At 43.8% G+C, this 19,003-nt stretch overlaps 1 protein-coding gene across 11 annotated transcripts in view; it reads left to right on the top strand.

Moving 5' to 3' along the window:
- ZNF462 (zinc finger protein 462) overlaps positions 1 to 19,003 on the top strand; it is a 145,254-nt gene that overhangs the window by 111,453 nt on the left and 14,798 nt on the right. For all 11 annotated transcript variants that reach the window (XM_060300666.1, XM_030859115.2, XM_030859112.2 and 8 more), the window contains one exon: positions 8,476 to 8,699. In XM_060300666.1, the coding sequence (XP_060156649.1) occupies positions 8,476 to 8,699 (224 nt within the window). The remainder of the gene's footprint in view (positions 1 to 8,475; positions 8,700 to 19,003) is intronic.

Here is a 19,003-nt window from a genome sequence, read left to right as displayed (position 1 = left end):
CGGCACGTTTTGTGACATGTCACCCACATCTGCTGCAAACTCCATGGAAGCCTCAACCTTCAGCACCCTCAGGTCCCCCTCCTCCCCGGGCAAGCTTATGAGATGTGACATGCCTGCTGGCGAGGACGTCCGCCTGCAAGCTAGGGAAAGCCACGCAGGAGCGTTTAGGCAGGAATTCCTGGCCCGACTGCCCCCTCCTGGTGTGCCTCCTCAGCCACCTGGCTTCCGGTCCCCCGGCCCATGTGTGTGTCGCTGGCTCTGTGCCCGCACTGCTTGGGGCGAGGCCAGGCGTCGTGCTGCTGTAGAACAGACAGCATCGGTGAGACCCCACTTTGGCGGTGGATTCTCTCTCTTTTCCGTGTTGCTGCCTGGTGGGATCAGAGCCTTGATGCCTAATGCGCTTGATGACTTTCCTTCCCTGAGCTGAGAATTCAAGAAACGGAGGCAGAGAGAGAGAAGCGCATAATGCCTGGAGCATGCCACACTTGACATGGCGCTTCTCACACACGTTTACTTCATCGTCCAGCCACAGTGGGAGGGACAGTACTGTGACCCGTAGTCCTGTTATATGTACGTGAAGCTGGAAAAAACTTTTTCTTTGATTTAGTGTAGTTATTTACGATCGTTTCACAAAGGATTTAAGGTATCTTAAAAATAGTCGTGCAGAACTGTAGGATTAAAAACAAATGAGAAGGGCTTCCCTGGTGGTGCAGTGGTTGAGAGTCCGCCTGCCGATGCAGGGGACACGGGTTCGTGCCCTGGTCTGGGAAGATCCCACATGCCGCGGAGCGGCTGGGCCCGTGAGCCATGGCCGCTGAGCCTGCGCGTCTGCAGCCTGTGCTCCTCAACGGGAGAGGCCACAACAGTGAGAGGCCCGCGTACCGCAAAAACAAACAAACAAAAAAAGAAACAAATGAGAAGATTGGGGCAAATGCAGGATAAGGAGAAGGCAGTTGAAAGTCACGTCAAGTATGAAAAAGCTCACCTAGAGTCTGGGTACTCGGTGTCCGCCATGAGGCGCTGTGCGTTTGTTAGCAGTGGGCTGCAGTCGTGGCCCTGGGACTGCGGCCCACGGTAGGAGAGACAAAAACGGAATCAACTGGATTTAGAGTGTTTGTTAGACTCTTGAAATTTTGTTCAGGAATCTGAGATGCTGGAACCTGAAAGGAGTTTCTCTGCTGGGTTCTCCTGAGGGGACCGTGTAGGGTGTAGTGCATACTGTCCCCACCCTGAATCCCGTGCTGAGTCCCTTGGGCCCACGAGGGCTGAAGTAGTTTAACCAAAGTCATCCAGCCGGTGAGCAGGGAAGCTGTGTGTCAATGCAGTCCTCTGACCCCATGACCCATCCATCATATTGCCTGTCACTGGTTACTTACAGTCTCTTCTCTTTATTTATAGAGATGATTTATTTTAAAAGAGGCATCAGAGTATATAGATATTGTCCTCATTGGGGTCAGAAAGTACCCAACCTGGAATGAACATGAGCATTTGAGGGTTGGTGGTAATAATGACAACATCCATGGCAACAGCAATGGTTACTATTACTGAGAGCTTATTAGGTACCAGGTGCTGTGCTAAGTGCTTTCCAGTGAGTCATTTTATGGAATTTTCACAAAACCCTAAGTGGTAGCTATTACTGTTATCCCTGACAATAACAGAAAAAACAGGTTCAGAAAGACTGAGCATCTTACCTAAGGTCAGATGACTAATAAGCAACCCAGCTGGGATCTGAACCCAGGCTCGTCTGACCCCCAGCCCATGCCTTTACCCACCAGGCGTCACTGTCTCATCCTTGGGGAGGTGGTTGGTGTCACTCTGTTGAGCGTTCTAGTGGCTGTGGCATTTGGGTCTGAGGATGGCGTGGTCTGGAGGCTGCAGGTCAGAGACGAGGACCACTGAGCTGCAGGGGGCAGGGTGCTTCGGGACAGCGTATCTGCCATCTGCATCCTGGCCTGGCTTTGGTGGCCATCCCAACTCAAAATGGCAGCTCAGTGGGAAGCTGGTCTCGACAAGTCAAGAGACAGGGCTGGGTGTCTGCCTGGCAATTTCGAGTTGGGGCTGATCTCAAAGTAACCAGATGTGGCTCTTCCTCCACCTGTGCTTTCCTTACTCTGTGGATGAATAAACATCTTTGGTCTCTAGAGCCTGCAGTACGAGATCTTTCTGAGACCTTAGTTAATTAAAATACGTGGAATGAAAGGCAAGAAAAGCAACTTCTGAACTGGCCCTGAGACTGCGCTGCTGTTTGCAAGACTGGAGTCTCCTCAGCTTTTTGTTCAGACAAATTGCTATATTTACATAGGGAGGAAGGGAAAGAGAATCCGTTTCACTCCTGGGAAATCTGAATGAGAAATAACCATGGAATTACGTTGGCTGTGGCAAAAGAGAGCAAGCATACTGTTTGTCCGTGCATTCAGCAAACATTCATTATTTGCTTGTTTCATGCCACGCCGTGCTGCGTTCTTTGGGTTAAGATGGGATACACGAGACCCAGTCTGCCTCTTCAAGGAGATGAAGCGTGTGCATAAGTCCATATAAGATAGTGAGTGATCAGCATCTAGGAGATTCCCAGTGGCAGATATATTTCTGTTTAGGGTAGAGAAAGGTGGTAGAGCGGGTAGCTTTCAAACTGATCCATGATAACATTTCAGCAGGCAGAGAAGACTTAAGGTGGGTGTATTCGTTATCTGGGGGACTTAACAAAAGTGCATCCTCTTTCTGTTTTGGAGCCCGGAAGTCTGAAATCCAGGCGTTCATAGGGCTGGGCCCCTCCTCGAGTCACTAGGAGAGAATCCTTGCTTGTCTCTTCCCGGCTTCTGCTGGCTCCCGACTTCCCTGGGCTTCCCTTGCCTTGTGGCTGCATCATCACTCCAGTCTCTGCCTCATCTGCACATGGCCTTCTCTGTGTGTGTGTGTGTGTGTGTGTGTGTGCGTGCGTGCACGTGTGTGTGTCGGTGTGCCCTTTCCTCTTCTTAGAAGAGCACTGGATTTAGGACCCACTCTAACCCAATATGATCTCATCTGGACCTTGTCTTGACTAACATGCAAAGACCTCATGTCCCAATAAGGTCACATTCTGAGGGGCCAGGTGGACATAAATTTCTGGGAGCACCGTTTGACTCACTACAGAGTGGAAGGAGAATTTTAACAAACCAGTCAGGTGAGTGGAAGCAAGACGTGTTTACAGAGTGGTATCAGACTGTTCTGAAGAGAATAGGAGACAAGCCTAGGAAAGTATATTCCGGCCAAATTAAGGAGGGCTTGGGTACCAGCACAGGGGTAGAACGTTACTCTGTAGGTAGTTGGGAAGCTGTGGTACTGATGAGACACCTGTGAATTCTAATTTAGCAAAGATTGAAGCCAAGGATTATAGACCCATCTCTTGGAGGAGCTGTGAACTTAGGTCAGATCAGCATTTGGTGAGGTTGACCATGATCGGACCAATTTAACTGGAGAAAAATTAAGCCCTGAGACTTCTGTTTCAAGGAGAAGGTTGGTGGTAGGAGGTTTGGTGGGTTTTCATTCATGCCACAAACACACACTGAACACCCGTCCTGTGCTAGTGTTGCTTTAAGCTCTAGGGATACAGCCGGGAAGAGTCAGGCCAGGTCTGGGCACTGAAGGCGCTTGAGCTTTAGTGGCAAGAGAGACAGTGAACAAAGGAGTAAACAGTTTCGGGAGTATGTTTCCACTGAGCTCTTTTTTTTAAAAATAAATTTATTTATTTTTGGCTGCATTGGGTCTTCGTTGCTGTGCACGGGCTTCTCTAGTTGCAGTGAGCCGGGGCTACTCTTCATTGTGGTGCGGTGGCTTCTCTTGCTGCGGAGCACGGGCCCTAGATGCGCGGGCTTCAGTAGTTGTGGCTCGCGGGCTCTAGAGCGCAGGCTCAGTAGGTGTGGCACACGGGCTTAGCTGCTCCGTGGCACGTGGGATCTTCCCAGAGCAGGGCTCAGACCTTGTGTCCCCTGCACTGGCAGGCAGATTCTTAACCACTGCCCCACCAGGGTAGTCCCTCCACTGAGCTCTCGTCACCATTGGAAGCACAATGCCTCATGCATCGCTTTGCCTAGACGTCCCTTGTATATGTACAGCAAACCTGGGTATAAAAAGCTGGGCACAGATTGAATTATAGGCATGAAACAGTTCTGCCAAATATTTACATTATAATTATGAAGCTGTGTAATCACCGAGACTGGTCTCCAGTTGGCTGGTTAACCTCTCCGTTTCCCAGCCTATAACCTCAGTACGTACACAGATGCTGAGTACAACTGAACCCTGCAGGTGGGTGTCTTTTTGGAACTGAACTAATCTCCCCTAATTGATCTGATCAGTATCATTTTTCTTGAGAAAAAAAAAAATCTACGGTGAGATTGATAGTCTTTCGTTTTATTCAGTGAGATTACACGTTCCCTTCCTCCCCATCACGTGCTTTGGCCTGTTAGAATTAGAGGTGCAGTTCCCAGCTCTGTCTGGCTTGAGGGTGGTAGCCTGGCTGATGGCAAAACTTCTTACGGGACCTGTTGTGCTTATGTTTCTGCGTGTCTGTTTATGGTTATATTTGGGGATGGTGGCTTTCTAGTTCTCAGCCTTTGTCAGTTGTTTGGCTGAGAGAGGGTAACAGGTGCGTCTTTGGTTTGGCCCAGAGAGGGTCTCGGCCCTCTACCATGGTAACCTGCATTCAGAGTTTGTTGGAGTGAGTGACTTCCAGATCTCCCCCAGCTTCCTGTAGGCCTGGCACGTTGTGGGGAGGAAACCCATGTGTGTTGTGGGCTCCCTTTCGGGAAGGATTTTTCCTTGGTGATTCTGGGCTCCACAGTGATGTGGGTTTTCACTGTTTTGAGCAGAAGTGACCCCCTCACCCCCGCCTCGGTAGTGGCGATCTTGCAGATTTTTCCACCCGGCACACGCTTCCGGGCTCTTGGTGAACTTTAGCACCCACGTGCTACAGTGTGGCGTTGCTCCGGGCTGGAGCCTCTTGGCTTTTCTGTCCAGCTGCGATGCTAAGCCACCTTTTGAGTGTGAGGAGATGAGAGACACGATCTATCTTGTAGTCAGACTGGTGAAGTCATAATATTTTTGCAACCAGAGCTGGAAGCTGAGTCACAATGAGTGTGATTCAGGCCTTGATTTCTTACCCAAGGTAATTTCGAGAGGTGTGAAGTCAGGAAAAGACCCACAGTTGTCGCTGCCCCCCGTAGAAAAAGCCCCAAGCGCTGAGCTTATGTAGCCAAGACAGGGCTCAGGCCCCACCTGGAAACATTCCAGTCTCCCACTTTAGGACCTTCACTGGCCTCCACCGTGAATAACCTTATTGAGAAAACGCTATCGGTCCTTCACCTGCTTTTTAGAGTCCGTCTTGTTTTATATCTTGGTCATGTTAACCATGTTTGTAGAAAGGAAAAAAAAAGATAACTTTTTTCTAAAATTAACATCCATATAACTAAGAGACTTGGGACATACTGTAGTTAACGTCTTAGTTTGGAAATGGGAAGTCTTACCTTTCAGGATACGTTAGCAGGGAAATGACCTTCTATGAAATCCAGAAGATATTTGAAAGAAATACAGATAGAAATGGTTGCCTTAGACACCGATAGCTTTTGTGATTTTGAACTATTAGGAATAAAAGCCTTAGCGGTGCATGGCGAACAGACTGGATGTGCCCAGAGAGCTCTTCTCAGGAGGAACAGAGGAGGGTGCGGGTAAAGGTCAGCGGACCCAGGCTCCCAGGTCACAACTTTGTGCTGAACTAGAGGAGCGACTTCGAGGAAGTAGCTTAACTGGTCCGTTCTCGGCTTTCACTGGAGATAATCAAACTGACTTTGCAGGGCGTTGTGAGAATAAAAAGTAGCTGAGAGGATCGAACACCTAACCATGCTTGAAACATAGTGAGCCCTTAATAAACGGGAGCAGCCGTTCCCATTCATTGTTATGGTTTCACCTCCAAGGTATTATTCTGGGTGCTCCTGACTCTGTGCAAAATGCATTTAGACACACAGAGTGAAATAGGAAACTGCAAAGAAGACTAACCAAAGTGGTAGAGGAGTTGAAAAGGAGACCTATTAAAAAAAACACAAGCTTGAAAGAAACGATTATTTATGGGGGAGAAGGGAAGACTGGAGGGCGACCGAATGTCTTCAAGGTGTTGAGGCGTCGTTATGTGGAAAATTATAGCCAGCTGTTCTCCATCTCCACGGAGGTCGACAGAACCGGGGCCGACGGGACAGGCCAGAGCCGAAGAAGGAAAGGGGAAGCAGTAGAAATGACAAAATATAAATCAGGAGCAAACACAGAGAGCATGGGGTGGGGGGAGGGTGCGAGTCCCAACACTTCCCATGAACTCCTGAGCTGCAGGGTGGAACCGGTCCCCTCGCTTCAGCCTGCCCCCCGTCTCTTGCCGTGGGCGCCAGCTTGCTCGTAGCTCATGGCCACGCCTGTCTAACCCAGGGCAGCTGGACTGAATAGTTGGCACTTGACCTGGAGCGGTGTCTCAGTCGGGGTCCATCTTGCTTCTTCAGGGTGCAGCTGTCTGGAGGCATTTTCTGTCGGCGTGACTGGGGGGGGGGAGGTGCTGCTGGCCTTGGTGGGCGGGGGCCTGGGGTGCCGATGATACACATGCCGCACTGCACGGGAAAGCCTCCCACAGCAAAGCATTATCTGGCATCAGAACATCAGTAGTGCTGCTGTTGAGCAAACCTGGATTAGAGGAATAGAACATCACAGGCTGGGCTTTCTTAAGGCTCATTAGTTTACGCCAGAGCATTTTTTCCCTCCATTTACACCAAACCGTGGAACTGAATGGTTAGAAGACTGTTACAGCATTTACTATTCTAAGAAAATGTGTGGATTCCATTATAATCATGTGTTTCTTAGCTGTCTGCTCTACTGTGGTTTAAAAATATTTATATTTCTAAATAAGCGACTGACTCTTTGTACAGGGAAAATAACATATGCATTAGAGCTCCAGGGAGTGTGGTGCAGACACCACCTTCCACGCTTCCTCTGCCCAGATTCTTGCTGGCCAATGAATCGCTGCATTCAAGGGCTCCCACGGCAGGGACTGCCCTGCACTGAGAATGTGCTGGTTGAGAGAAAGACAGGGCTTCAGGTGGGAAAATTGGCCCCCAGGGGCCAAACACAGGCCAGCAACAAAGGGAGGCCTCCCAGAGTGAGCGGCTTCACACAACATCTTGATGCTCTGGAAATGTTGCCACTCGGTGACTCTGAGGGTGCAGCACACTTTCCTGACTTACTAATACATTGCTCTTTCTAAATAATATATGTTGTGTGTGTCCATCTGTAAACTTGCAGAGTCTTCTGAAGTTCAGACACAGCATGAAAGCACACGCTATATTTGATCCTTGCATAAATAGCACAGATTTTAATTCTATCCCAGTTACGGATATCTGGCGCGTGTGCCGAAACTCTGGGCAGACTGGTGTGAAATTTAACTTGAGCAGCTAAACACAAGGGTGAGAGAGCACAAAATAAACAAGCACACACACTTCCAGCCCTACAGCATTTGGTATGTGAATGGGAAAAGCACCCAAATCCTCTCTCTCTCTTATCTTCTCCCTTGTGACAGTCAGATTACAGATTGTCTGTAAAGGCACAAATCGTCCACATCTCCCACGCCACCCCTTTCTCCCCCGGAAGGCTGCCTGCAACCGCTTCATCTGCCTGAGTTCTTCCGAGGTGCAGTTGGAGTTTCAGTGAATGAAAGTGTCCAGGATGCTTTGTTTTCAGATTTGAACTTAGATTAGAGATTCCCTTGGTTTCCAGAAAAGGAAAACAGTCTCCTTGAGAACATCTTGGAAGGGGAAACAGGAATGGAATTGGAAACGATGGGAAATAACAGACTTGCGGTTTGGTAGATGGGCATGGGGATCTCGGTTTGGGCAATTGCAGAGTTTGTGACCCCTAGAGAGTTACTTAAAAGCTCAGGTCCTTGCTTTACTAATTTGTAAAAATGGGAATAACTCCAGCCTAATAGAGTAGCTAGGGAGGTACACAGTGGTGGCACATAGGTGCTCCGAAAATGTCATTTTCCTTCCCCCTTAAAGACACCTGTGACATCCGTAAGTCCAGCCTAAATGCCACGTGCTGAGGAAGTAGGATGCGCTGTTGCTGCTGATAATCACTCATGTTGGTACAAATTCTGTTCTTCTCTCCTCCTTTAATCATCTCCATTCAGGAATTCGCCAACACCTTTCAGCCTGCCCACCCCTGTTTATAGGCCATTCTGGGTATTAAGTACACAGAGAGCTTTTGACCTTAGAAACACCTGTGTGTCCCAGCGGACTGTGTTGATTTGGGGGGTTGGAGGAGGGACGGTGGGCATGTGCATGCAGTTCACGGACCTGGAGCCATGAGAAGTAGCAACAGTGGATGGGTGAGTCTCTCCTTGTACTCCCGAGAGAGGACATCTGCCTTCCATCAGTAAAAATTCCCATCTTTATATTCAATTTGTTTCCACAGAAGAGCGCGTTGTCCCCATTGAAGTATGCCGATCCAAACTGTCAAAATACTTGCAGGGAGTAGTTTTCCGCTGTGATAAGTGTACCTTCACCTGCTCCAGTGACGAGAGCCTCCAGCAACACATAGAAAAGCACAATGAACTGAAACCTTACAAATGCCAGCTCTGCTACTATGAGACCAAGCACACAGAGGAACTGGACAGCCACCTTCGGGATGAGCATAAGGTACGGGCCTGGCCTCCCTCCTCCCACCCCCGCCCCCAGCACACCTGGGGGAGGGGCTGGGCCAAATTTAGCCACACCCATTGTGTGCAAGACAGAGACACGCGCCAAAGTAATGTTTAAAATGAGGTTCAGTTTATTCTTTTAAAAGAACTGTAAGGTCGTTTTAGAAAAGTGGAACACGTAGGTGGGGGAGAGAGAACCACCTGTAATGCTACCCCCACATCCAACTGCTTAACATTTTTGGTCTCTTCTATGCCCACTTTCCTTTGTTTTATTTAATTATGATTCTACCTTACATGAAAGAGCATATCTTTCCTTTCTTGTTCTTAACTTACCCTAACTGGAGTATTTTTCCATGTTATTTTTTATTTTTTTGCGGTACGCGGGCCCCTCACTGTTGTGGCCTCTCCCGTCGCGGAGCACAGGCTCCGGACGCGCAGGCTCAGCGGCCATGGCTCACGGGCCCAGCCGCTCCGCGGCATGTGGGATCCTCCTGGACCGGGGCATGAACCCGCGTCCCCTGCATCTGCAGGTGGACTCTCAACCACTGCGCCACCAGGGAAGCCCTTCGTATTATTTTAAATGTACTATCACGAGAGTTGATGAACTTTTTCCATAAAGGGCTAGATCGTAATAGTTCAGGCTTTGCAGGCTAGATGGTCTCAGTGGCAGATACTCAGCTCTGCCCTTGTAGCAAGAAAGCAGCCCTAGACAAGACAAAAATGAATGGTCATGGCTGTGTTCCAATAAAACTTTATTTACAAAATTAGGCGACAGGCTGTGGACCCTTAGTTGCTGGCCCCTATTCTATCTGGTGGCTCTGCCGGTGTGTCCCTCAGTCATGTAGGTTGTTTCTGATATATTGCTGACTACAAAAGTTTTCCAAGGCTTTGCTATTCATGTCTGAACATTGTAAGGACTGTGCAGTATGTGTTTTATTTGTGGAGGGAACAGATTCGTATAGGACATAAAATAAGGGGTTTATGAAAAAGAATTCTCTTCCAAAAGTCTGCTGATCAGAGGGTAAAGTCATCCCAGATGGCTTCCTCACTTCTCTGAGGACTTGTGTGGCGCATCAGGAGTTGAGACAGTTGTTTCTGGTTTTGTATATTGTCCAGAGTGTGGGGAGTGTGGGGGGGGGCAGGGATGATCAGTATTTGTTTCATGAAAAGAGCCTATTGAAATGTTTTCTAATTAACCAACAAATCCAAAACATCTAGTGCGTGTTTACCTAAGGCACAATGAGAAGCACTTTTGATACTGTTTCCTTTTTTCCTTGCTCTGTGTACTGTCAGTGGAAATAACAGCTTCTCTTTTCTGGACTTACAAACCCAAGTTATAAAGATTCCTGTCTGAGTCATCTGCACCAAGGGTTAGAATTTTTCTGTGGGGTGTTGAGAGAGAAGGCTGAGCTTATCACCCATCTACAGTTTAATAGTTTGATGCTAACTTTTCTGCTTTGGAATGCCTTCATTTTCTAATGTGTCTCCCCAAAAATGAAAGCAGAGAAGAAAAGCCTGAATTACCTCACTTAAAAACTTCCAATACCCTTTCTTATCCAAACTTCCTGGGCATTTCTGCCCCCAGACTGAAAGGAAAATCACTTATCTATCTCAAGCTAAGCTTTCTACAGTTATGCACACGTGTCTTATTTATGTAACCACCTCGGATCTTTTCATTGTAGTGTTGAAGCCATCAGACTGGTATTTTGGGACTGAGCAAACCAGGAAGGTAGATTCTTCCCCAATGGTTGCACAGTAGCTGTGAGTCACTGGAGAATTCCAGAGAAGGCTAGAAACCATACCAGATGTGAAAGCAGGCGGAAACGTGGGGCTTTGGAATATGCGTCAAGCAAACGGGTTACTCAGGAAACTAGGAGCCCAGTTTAGGACTTTTGGAGCCAGACAGACCTAGGTTTGAATTTTGTCTCCACCATTTACTGTACAGCAGGTTACTTCAATTTCTCTGTCTGTTTCCTGATTTCTAAATGGGAACCAGTATACTCTTCTCAGAAGTTGTGTAAGATTAAATGAAGTCCTGGTATTTCCCACACTTTGAGAGCCGCGTCTCAGTCTGTTTGTGAATTGAACTGTGCTCAAATACAACAGCAACCTATCAGAAAGGCGGTTGTGTCCCTAAAGACCTAAAATGGACTATAAAGTCACTAACTCTACTTTGCATTTTAGACATGGTCTTTGATATGTTATATTTTCATTATGCCGTGTTCGATTCTTTAATCTTACTGCCTCTCATGGTTGACCAGCTTATTAAGTCCAGCAAGCACCTAACTGAGGCTGAAGAATTGCCACTCTCAGCACGGCTAATGATTTTCATCTTTGTGTCAATCGTTGTGAAGTTTGAGGCTCGTGCTTATTAACTGTTCCTTCTTTTCTAAATGGTGAATACAAAATGCAATTTGAATGTTTGAAATAATTATGCAAACACTACTTTATGAACATAGACAGCAGTGCTGCTGAAAGTGAATTTTTGACTGATAGGCAGTGACAATAATTATAAACGGTCATTCATTGGGGTGAAGGATATACAACAGCCTGATTTCAGCATTCATGATAAAGGGTGTAGGAGTATCAATAAACAGTGTACTAAAGAGAAGTTTGCTAGTGATTGAAATACAAAAGTCAAGAACCATGAGGCAAGAACAAGAAATTAAAGCCATAAGAATTGGAAAGGAAGGAATAAACCTGTTTTTGTTCACAGACAGTGTGATCTTTGTAGGTAGAAAATCCTAAATAATCTATTTTAAAAGATACTAGAATATTAGGGAGTTTAGCAGAATTGAAGGATGTAAGATCAATATACAAATGCCAGTTATATTTCTGTATACTAGTAATGGATAGTCTGAAAAAATGAAATTTTACGAAGATCAGTTTCATTTATAATATCAAAAAGAATAAAAATGCTTAAGAATAAACAAGAACTGTGAAAGCCATATGCTGAAAACTACAGAATGTTGTTGAGAGAAATAAAAGAACTAAGTTGATGCAGTATATACCATGCTCATGGATTAGCAGACTCAATATTGGTAATGCTTCCCAAACTGATCTACAGATTCAGTGTAATCTATCAAAATCTCAGTAGGCTTTTTTCTTTGGTAGAAATTGACAGACTGATGCTAAAATGTATATGGAAATGCAAGGGACCTAGAATAGCCTGAACAGTATGAAAAAAGAACAAAATTGGAAGACTCACCCACACTTCCTTATTTCAAAACTTTTACTGTAAAGCTACAGTAATCCAGAAAGTGTGGTATTGGTATAAGGACAGATGTATGGATCAGTGGTGCAGAAGAAAAAGTCCAGAAATAAACCCTAATATATGTGGCCGGTTGATGTTCATCAGAGGTGCCAAGGGAATAAGGAAAAGATAGCTTTTCAACAAATAGTGCTGTTACCATTGGATTTCCATATGCAAAATAGTGGTTGTTGACGCTTACGTCACTCAAATTTCTCTTGGGAAAAAATTCTTAGGTATGACACAATAGCTGTGAACATTAAAAGAAAAAAGATCAATAAATCAGATGTCATCAAAATTAAATTGTTGCTCTTCAGAAGACACCATTAAGAAAATGAAAAGGCGAGCAGCCGATTGGAAGCAAATATTTGCAAAATAACTAACAAAGGACTTTAACCAAAATATATAAAGAACTTTTACAACTCAGTAGTAAGAAGATTGACAATTTAATTAAAAATGAGAAAAAGATCTGAACACTTTACCCATGAGGATATACAAAAGGCAAATGATCACATGAAAAGGTGCTTAATAGGACTCATCATTAAGGAAATGCAAATGAAGACAATTAAATGCAAATTAGGTAGTAAGCCATCACTACCTCTCCACTAGAGTGGCTGAAATTAAGAAGACCAATAGCACCGAAGTGTTGGCCAGGATGTGGAGAAACTGGAAATCTCACACAGGGCTGAATGCAGTGTACAGTGATGGCACATCTACTTCGGAGCATTTGGGCAGTTTGTTTAAAAGGTAAACATACACTTTACCATTTGATCCAGCAAGTCTACTCCCACATAAAGTGGTTGCGTAAACAAAGTGTGCCATATCCATACAATGGAATACTACTTATCAATAAAAGCAATTAGCTACTGATAACATGTAACAATATGGCTAAATAGCAGAATCATCATGTTAAGTGGACAGAAGCCAGACACAAAAGACTGCATATTGTATGGTTTCTAGGAAAGGCAGAACTGAGGAGACAAAGCAGGTCCGAAGTTGCTTCAGGCTGGAGGTTTGGAGCATGGATTGCTTGCAGAGGGTATGAGGGTATTTCTTAGAGTAATAGAAGAAGATTGTGGAGGGTTGTACAAATGCATACATTTACTAAAACTCATTGAAATGTTCATTTAAAATGGATTAATTTTATGGTAAGTAAGTTACATCTTAATACCTAAAAGATGCAAGTTCCCCAGGACCTGACACATGGTAGGTCCTCAGTAAATGTTAATTTTCTGCAGTCTTTTCTTATAAGGTTGATCCTGAGAACAGACAGATCTATAAAGATGCAGAGATCCAGAGGAACGTGTAAACTGCCAAAAATAAAATGTGCAATAGACTTAGCAGTTGGTTCTAAACTAAGGTTTTCTGTTTTCTAGCGAAACAATGTGTTGTGTGCGTTGCTCATTACATTCTTCCACAAATAGCTTTAGGTGATTTTGTGTGGTGGAGAGAATCTATACAAGAAATTAAAAGACACTGTAGGATGTATTTTCAGTCAAAGGATTTCATCGTTAAACAGAAGTGGATATTCAAAACTGGACTCCTGAATTCTGCCTGCAAAGCTTGTAAACCTCAGGAATGTCTCTGAAGATGTCAGACTGTATCATTCATGGACTAGACAGAACACTGGTTCAGCAGGAAGCATCCTTGAAGTCAAATAAACCATTCTGCTGAAGAACCAAATTCTCAAGTGCCCTGGATTTATACTGCTGTGTTTATCCTCAGAAGCCAAGGTGAAGTAGAAATGGGTGACAATCAGCACATTCATTTTTTTCTCTTTATTTGTTTTAGCACCTTCATTTTTTTAGGTGACACAGAATCTTGTCTTCCTAGATCTTTATCTTTGGACCAGTGAACAAGGAATCACTTGTAAATCTCTTGGAATCTAAAGTAAACAGTACAGGCTATTTGAACTTTTAGTTTTTCATCCTTCAACTCCCTGTCTTTTTTCTATCTCACTAGGTCTTCTAGAGGCGGACTATTCTGTTCTTTCAGTCCCTCCCTCCCTCCCTCCCTCTCTCTCTCTCTCTCTCTCTCTCTCTCTCTCACACACACACACACACACACACACACACACACACAGAATGAAATCATATGTCAGTAGTGCCATTTATCAGCAATGCTGGTGCAAGATGAAGAGGTAACGTTTCTAGGAACCTTGAAGTCATGAAAAAAACCAAACCTCGCACTTCTCACATTTGGAAAAACACACATATTTTTTTCTTTGAAGAAAGTTTAAGTATATGCAATACCTTGTTAGCGTTCTTTATGGTTCTGAAGTCTCTTTGCTAGTTTAAGGAACATAAAAATATATTATCTCTAACTTGCTTTGCTCGTAAAATTGTCATGTTCGCTGTATTAAATTTAGAAGGATAGTCTATTCAGCCAATACACATTCACTAATTGAATTTACTTTGAAATGTTTTTAATTTTTTATACAAATGGAGCCTCAGGCAGCTGAACTCTAAGGAACTCGTATCTCTTTCTTCTTGTCAGTTTAGGGGAAGCAGCAGAACATTCAGCTCAGGAGGAATTGCCAACATTTGAGTTATTCCAATAAAATTGTTCCGCTTTCTGGACTAGTGAAATCCGCAGTGGCAAAAAAGTCACATAGAATATTTGTTTCCAGCAAAGGGAATGAGAAGAAATAAAACAAAGAACCTTCCCCAACTCCAAATCATAAAATACACCTTTGGCCATGGTCTTTTTGGACTGCGTTTAATTTCTGAACTAAGTACTGGCATCTCTAGCTTTATGAACTCTGTAGGTTCCTGCACGCTGAAGGTTTTTCCAGAAGATTATGTCATTTCATCTGTGCTCTCCCTCATGTTAGTTGCTTCTTGATTTGTCAGCCGTGGACCTGCTTCTATCATGTATTTTGGAAGACAAACCGGAGGTAGATGAGCAAGAGGTGTGGTCATATTCAGAGGGATGTGCCTGGCAGAACCTTAGAAGATATTTCTCAAGTAGACATTTGAAGATGTTCTTTGCCTATAACCTTTGAAACTCTCCACTAACCTCTCCAGCCAAAATGAATGGCCCCGGCTCCCAGGCTTCCATAGAGCTCTCCTTCTTCCTCTGTTAAGGCACGTATTTCATGCTGCCTCAACTTGCACTTAACTCTTAACAAGGCTCTGTCTTGCCCCTGGATGCGACAGTCTTAAAATGGAAACCACATTATTTACCTCTCTTTTCTTCCCAAATCTAACCATAGTGCCCTGCATACAATAAAGTCTCCAGTAGCTGGTTGCTAAGTAAATAAATAAGTGAAAGCACTTTTCAAATAAGAAATTATACGTATCCTGTTTGTTCAAATAAGCAAAACATGACAGCAGCATCAGCACCTTTGCCTCTGGATTTCGAGTTCAGGAGATTGGCAGCAGCTCAGTTGGCCGACAGCAAAGTTGTTTGACTTTAATGATGCCTTTCACTTGGCTATCTTGAGTACTTGTGACTGGGGCTGTGCTGAGATTCTCAAAATGATTGATTTTGTCTGGACTTTTGCTAAGTCAGGTCTGGCAGGAGCATGTTTTCTGTTCTAACTCAATGATGGCAAAAGAAAGTAGATAGTCTCCTTGACTTCCGTGCCCCATACCCTTCGGGAACTTTACCATCCTTTATTCTTACTGTTCTTAGAAAGGTTTTTATTTTGAAGAAAATATTCTCAAAAGATTCTACTGCTTTATCCCACCAAATTTTGGATCGAATATTATTGTCACAGTACTTTTTTCTTCCTTCTTGTGTTCAGCCAGTATCCCATGGATAATGTTTCCATATTTTGTAAGCAAATTTACATTTCGACAGATGATCTGCATTCTAATGAGGAAAGCTGGAGCTATGTCATCTGAAGATGTGAGTTCTAATCCTGGCTTTATCACTTAACTTGCTTTGTGTCCTGTTTTCCTCATCTACAAATACGGAAGATAACACATATCTTACAGAATGATCATAAGGGTTAAAGTGATACATGGAAAAACTACTGGGTTAATTTTTAGCATATAGTAGATTATTTGGTCAGCATTGGAACAAAATATTTTAGAAAATGTCCAATTTTATTCTCATTAGCAAGCAGATTTGTATCATGGCATGCAATATCATGAAGTTCTTTATACTTTATGATCGCCTATGGGATTTTATGTTACTGGTAGATTCAGATAGCATGTATTGTGTGTCAACTAGATGACTGGCCTTACACTCTGCACTGAGCCTGTAAAACTAGATAAGAAACAGTTGCTACCCTGCAAGAGTTCATAAGCAAGCAGATGAGATCACCTTAAACAGAGAATCACAACCAGCGTGTTAAGTGCTGCATAAAGATGTCTATAAAATAGGAGGGCAGCATAACGCAAAGCAAGTGTGGTGTCCTGGCTCACCTTCCATAGAACTTTAATACACTGAGCCGAATATCTGTTCTAGAAGCTTTTATAAGAGCTCTGATAGAAATGCTCTTAGCAGAGAATTTAAGACTTCTACCTGCGTCTTTGACCACCTTCCTGTAAGAATTCGTAGAGACAGTGCTTTGCTGACCCTTTCTCCCACTGATTCCTTTCCCTCATTCCCATTCTGACTTTCAGAGACAGGCAAAGAGGATGTGCTGGGCAAACCACCTGATATCATAAGTCAGGGGTGGGCAGACTCTGGCCCATGGACCAAATCTGGCCCACTGCCTGTTTTTATATGGCCCGCCAGCTAAGAATGGTTTTGACAATTTTAAATGGTTGAAAAAAATCAAAAGAGTAATATTTCATGACATGTGAAATTATACAGAATTCAAATTTCAGTGTCCCTGAATATAGTTTTATTGGAACACAGCCATGCTCGTCCATTTCCGTATTATCTGTGGCTGCTTTCAAGCTACACAATAATTGAGTAGTTGTGACAGACCATATGGTCCAGAAAGCCTAAAAAACTCGCTTAACTGGCCCTTCACAGAAAAAGTTTGCCTGCCTGGGCCATGAGTCCTTTAACATCTTTGCAGTACTGCACATTGTCAGTTTGTGACTGAGATGGGCACTTCGGATGTAAGAGACAGTTTTTCCATGTTCTCTGCTGTCACTTCTTCTAGAAGTAAAAAGTTCTCTTGGCCTTTCTTTTTAACATGAACATGCACTATTAGGTGATGTGAACATCCTGGTTGGGGGGTCTCTTTTTAAAGGTACAAGTGTTAAGTCAGTAGGAGGGGGACTCTGGAAACATTACGTGGATTTGTCTTCATCACCATCTCCCCCAGTTAATGTTTGCTAAGTAATCTGAAGACGAGGGTGTCCACCTTCATTCCTTCTGTAACAAGCAAGGTTATATCAGTCTTTCCTGCAAGGCTGGGTTTGCCCCCCAGGGCAGTACGAAAATGCATGTGCAGCTTGCTTATATTTGTAAATCACATAACACTCCTTCCCTTAGAATAAGACTCGAGTATGGAAATTCTTTCATATGCTAGGGACAGACAGAAACCATTTTCCTGAATGGTTAAAAAGCAACAAACAAAAAGACAGGTGTCGTGGTGAAGCTTGAACACTAAGCATGAGCCTTGAAGGGTTTACAGCATCTCTGCTTCAGTGTTAAGGGGTAAAGTTTTTGCTGGTCTTTGGCAGTTCATCTCATCTCTTTACTGGACAGCTTTTCACACAACTCTGAGTTAGCGGCCTTTATGGGGGACTTTCAATTCCTGGGCGTTCACAGATAACTTTCACGAGATATAAGGATCTGCACATAGTTTTACAGTCTGAGTGATTGTGTGTTTGAACAGTCTACCCTTTAAAAACTTGGATGGCTTCTTTTGCCTTCAGAAGGCTCTAAGGAGCCAGGTTCTAGAACTCAAACTCAGCCTTGCTGTCTTTCTCCCTCTGTTGTGGGCTTTTGTGAAACAAGGTGATAAATTGCTTCTCATCTCTAAAGAAGAAAGTGAATGTCCCTCCATATGTCCTCTGTCTCATTAAGAAGTTGGTCGGATACCCACCAATTTCGAGATCCAGAAAGTAATCACTACACGTATGATCATTTTAGAAGCAAACTTAGAAATATATTGGAACTTTAATATAAAATCTGTATACCATTTGACTTTGACCCTGTAATTTCATGTCTGAGTATTTAGCCTATAAAATTAAAACTAAATATAAAAGAAAGGTTTATATACAATAAGGCTTATTACTGCATTCTTTTCTATTTTTAATTAAAAATTTTTTTAAAAATTTATTTTAAATTGGAGTATAGTTGAATTACAATGTTGTGTTAGTTTCAGGTGTGTAGCAAAGTGATTCAGTTATATATGTACATATATCCATTCTTTTTCAGATTCTTTTCCCATATAGGTTATTATAGAGTTCCGTGTGCTCTACAGTATGTCATTGTTGATTATCTGTTTTATATATAGTAGTGTGTATATGTTAATCCCAAACTCCTAATTTATCCCTCCCCCCACCTTTTCCCTTTGGTAACCATAAGTGTGTTTTCAAAATCTGTGAGTCTATTTCTGTTTTGTAAATAAGTTCATTTGTATCATTTTCTAGATTCCACATGTAAGTGATGTCATATGACATTTGTCTTTCTCTGTTTTACTTACTTCACTTAGTACGATAATCTCTCGGTCCGTCCATGTTGCTGCAGTTGGCATTATTTCATTCTTTTTTATGGCTGAGTAATATTCCATTTTGTGTGTGTGTGTGTGTGTGTGTGTGTGTGTACACATACCACATCTTTTTATTTATTTATTTAGGCTCCGCTGAGTCTTAGTTGCTGTACACAGGATCTTCGTTGCAGCATGTGGGATCATTAGTTGAGGCATGCGGGCTTCTTAGTTGCGGCACGTGGACTCTTAGTTGTGGCATGCATGTGGTATCTAGTTCCCTGACCAGGGATCAAACCTGGGCCCCCTGCATTGGGAGCACTGAGTTTTACCCACTGGCCCACCAGGGAAGTCCCTATACCACATCTTCTTTATCCATTCATCTGTCGTTGGACATCTAGATTGTTTCCATGTCTTGGCTATTGTAAATAGTGCTGCAATGAATATTAGGGTGAATGTATCTTTTCAAATTATAGTTTTCTCTGGGTAT

Source organism: Globicephala melas, chromosome 6 (assembly GCF_963455315.2).
Source record: "Globicephala melas chromosome 6, mGloMel1.2, whole genome shotgun sequence".
NCBI classification, from domain to species: domain Eukaryota; kingdom Metazoa; phylum Chordata; class Mammalia; order Artiodactyla; family Delphinidae; genus Globicephala; species Globicephala melas.
This window is presented reverse-complemented; position numbering and strand designations above follow the sequence as displayed.